The sequence below is a fragment of the Eimeria mitis genome, genomic scaffold (assembly GCF_000499745.2).
Source record: "Eimeria mitis Houghton genomic scaffold, Emh_scaff6469, whole genome shotgun sequence".
NCBI classification, from domain to species: domain Eukaryota; phylum Apicomplexa; class Conoidasida; order Eucoccidiorida; family Eimeriidae; genus Eimeria; species Eimeria mitis.
In genome coordinates, this window is record NW_013574630.1 from 1 (window position 1) to 597 (window position 597).

Here is a 597-nt window from a genome sequence, read left to right on the forward strand (position 1 = left end):
GATTCTTTTCCATGTCTTCTTGCAGCAGCAGCTGTCTCCTGTCTGATTCCTTCGCTGTCTCCACACAGTTTCCCCAAGGGTGGGAACAGCAGCAGTTGCAGCTACGTTTGCCGGAGGCAACTATCTGCAGTAGAAGCACTGCAGAGCCACCCGCTTAGGACCTTAGAGTCCTTCTTGATGGAGCTGTCCCCTCAAGATAAAATCGTCCCCAACGACAGCGACTTATCACCGCTTTCCGAGGCGTTGGTTGCTGCACTTGGCGCTGTCATTGCTGGGGTTTTCACACTTCAAGCTGAAGCCGAGGCAGCAGCAAATGTGGAGGCGTCAGGACCAACTGCAGCAGCTGCACAGGGAGGAGCATCAGCTACAGGGACAACAGCAACGCATTCAGTAGCGGCGCAATCAGAGTCAAGTGCTGGTGCAGCAGAAGCTGGTGAAGAAGCGGCAGCGCACTCAGAAGAAGCAGCAACAGAAGCAGCAGCAGCGACGCCAGACTCGTCCGCACTAGCCCCACATTCACTGGCAGACACAGGTAAAACAGCACCACCAGAGTCAAGAGCAGCACTGCCACAGTCTGTACCATTAGACCGCACAGTA

The 597-nt window shown here is 55.1% G+C and overlaps 1 protein-coding gene across 1 annotated transcript in view; it reads left to right on the forward strand.

The window, feature by feature from the left end:
* Positions 1-177: 177 nt before the first annotated feature.
* Positions 178-597, forward strand: part of EMH_0087630 (uncharacterized protein) — a gene marked incomplete at both ends in the record, with an annotated part of 796 nt that continues 376 nt past the window's right edge. The window contains one exon of the mRNA XM_013501173.1: positions 178-532. Coding sequence (XP_013356627.1) covers positions 178-532 — 355 coding nt within the window. The remainder of the gene's footprint in view (positions 533-597) is intronic.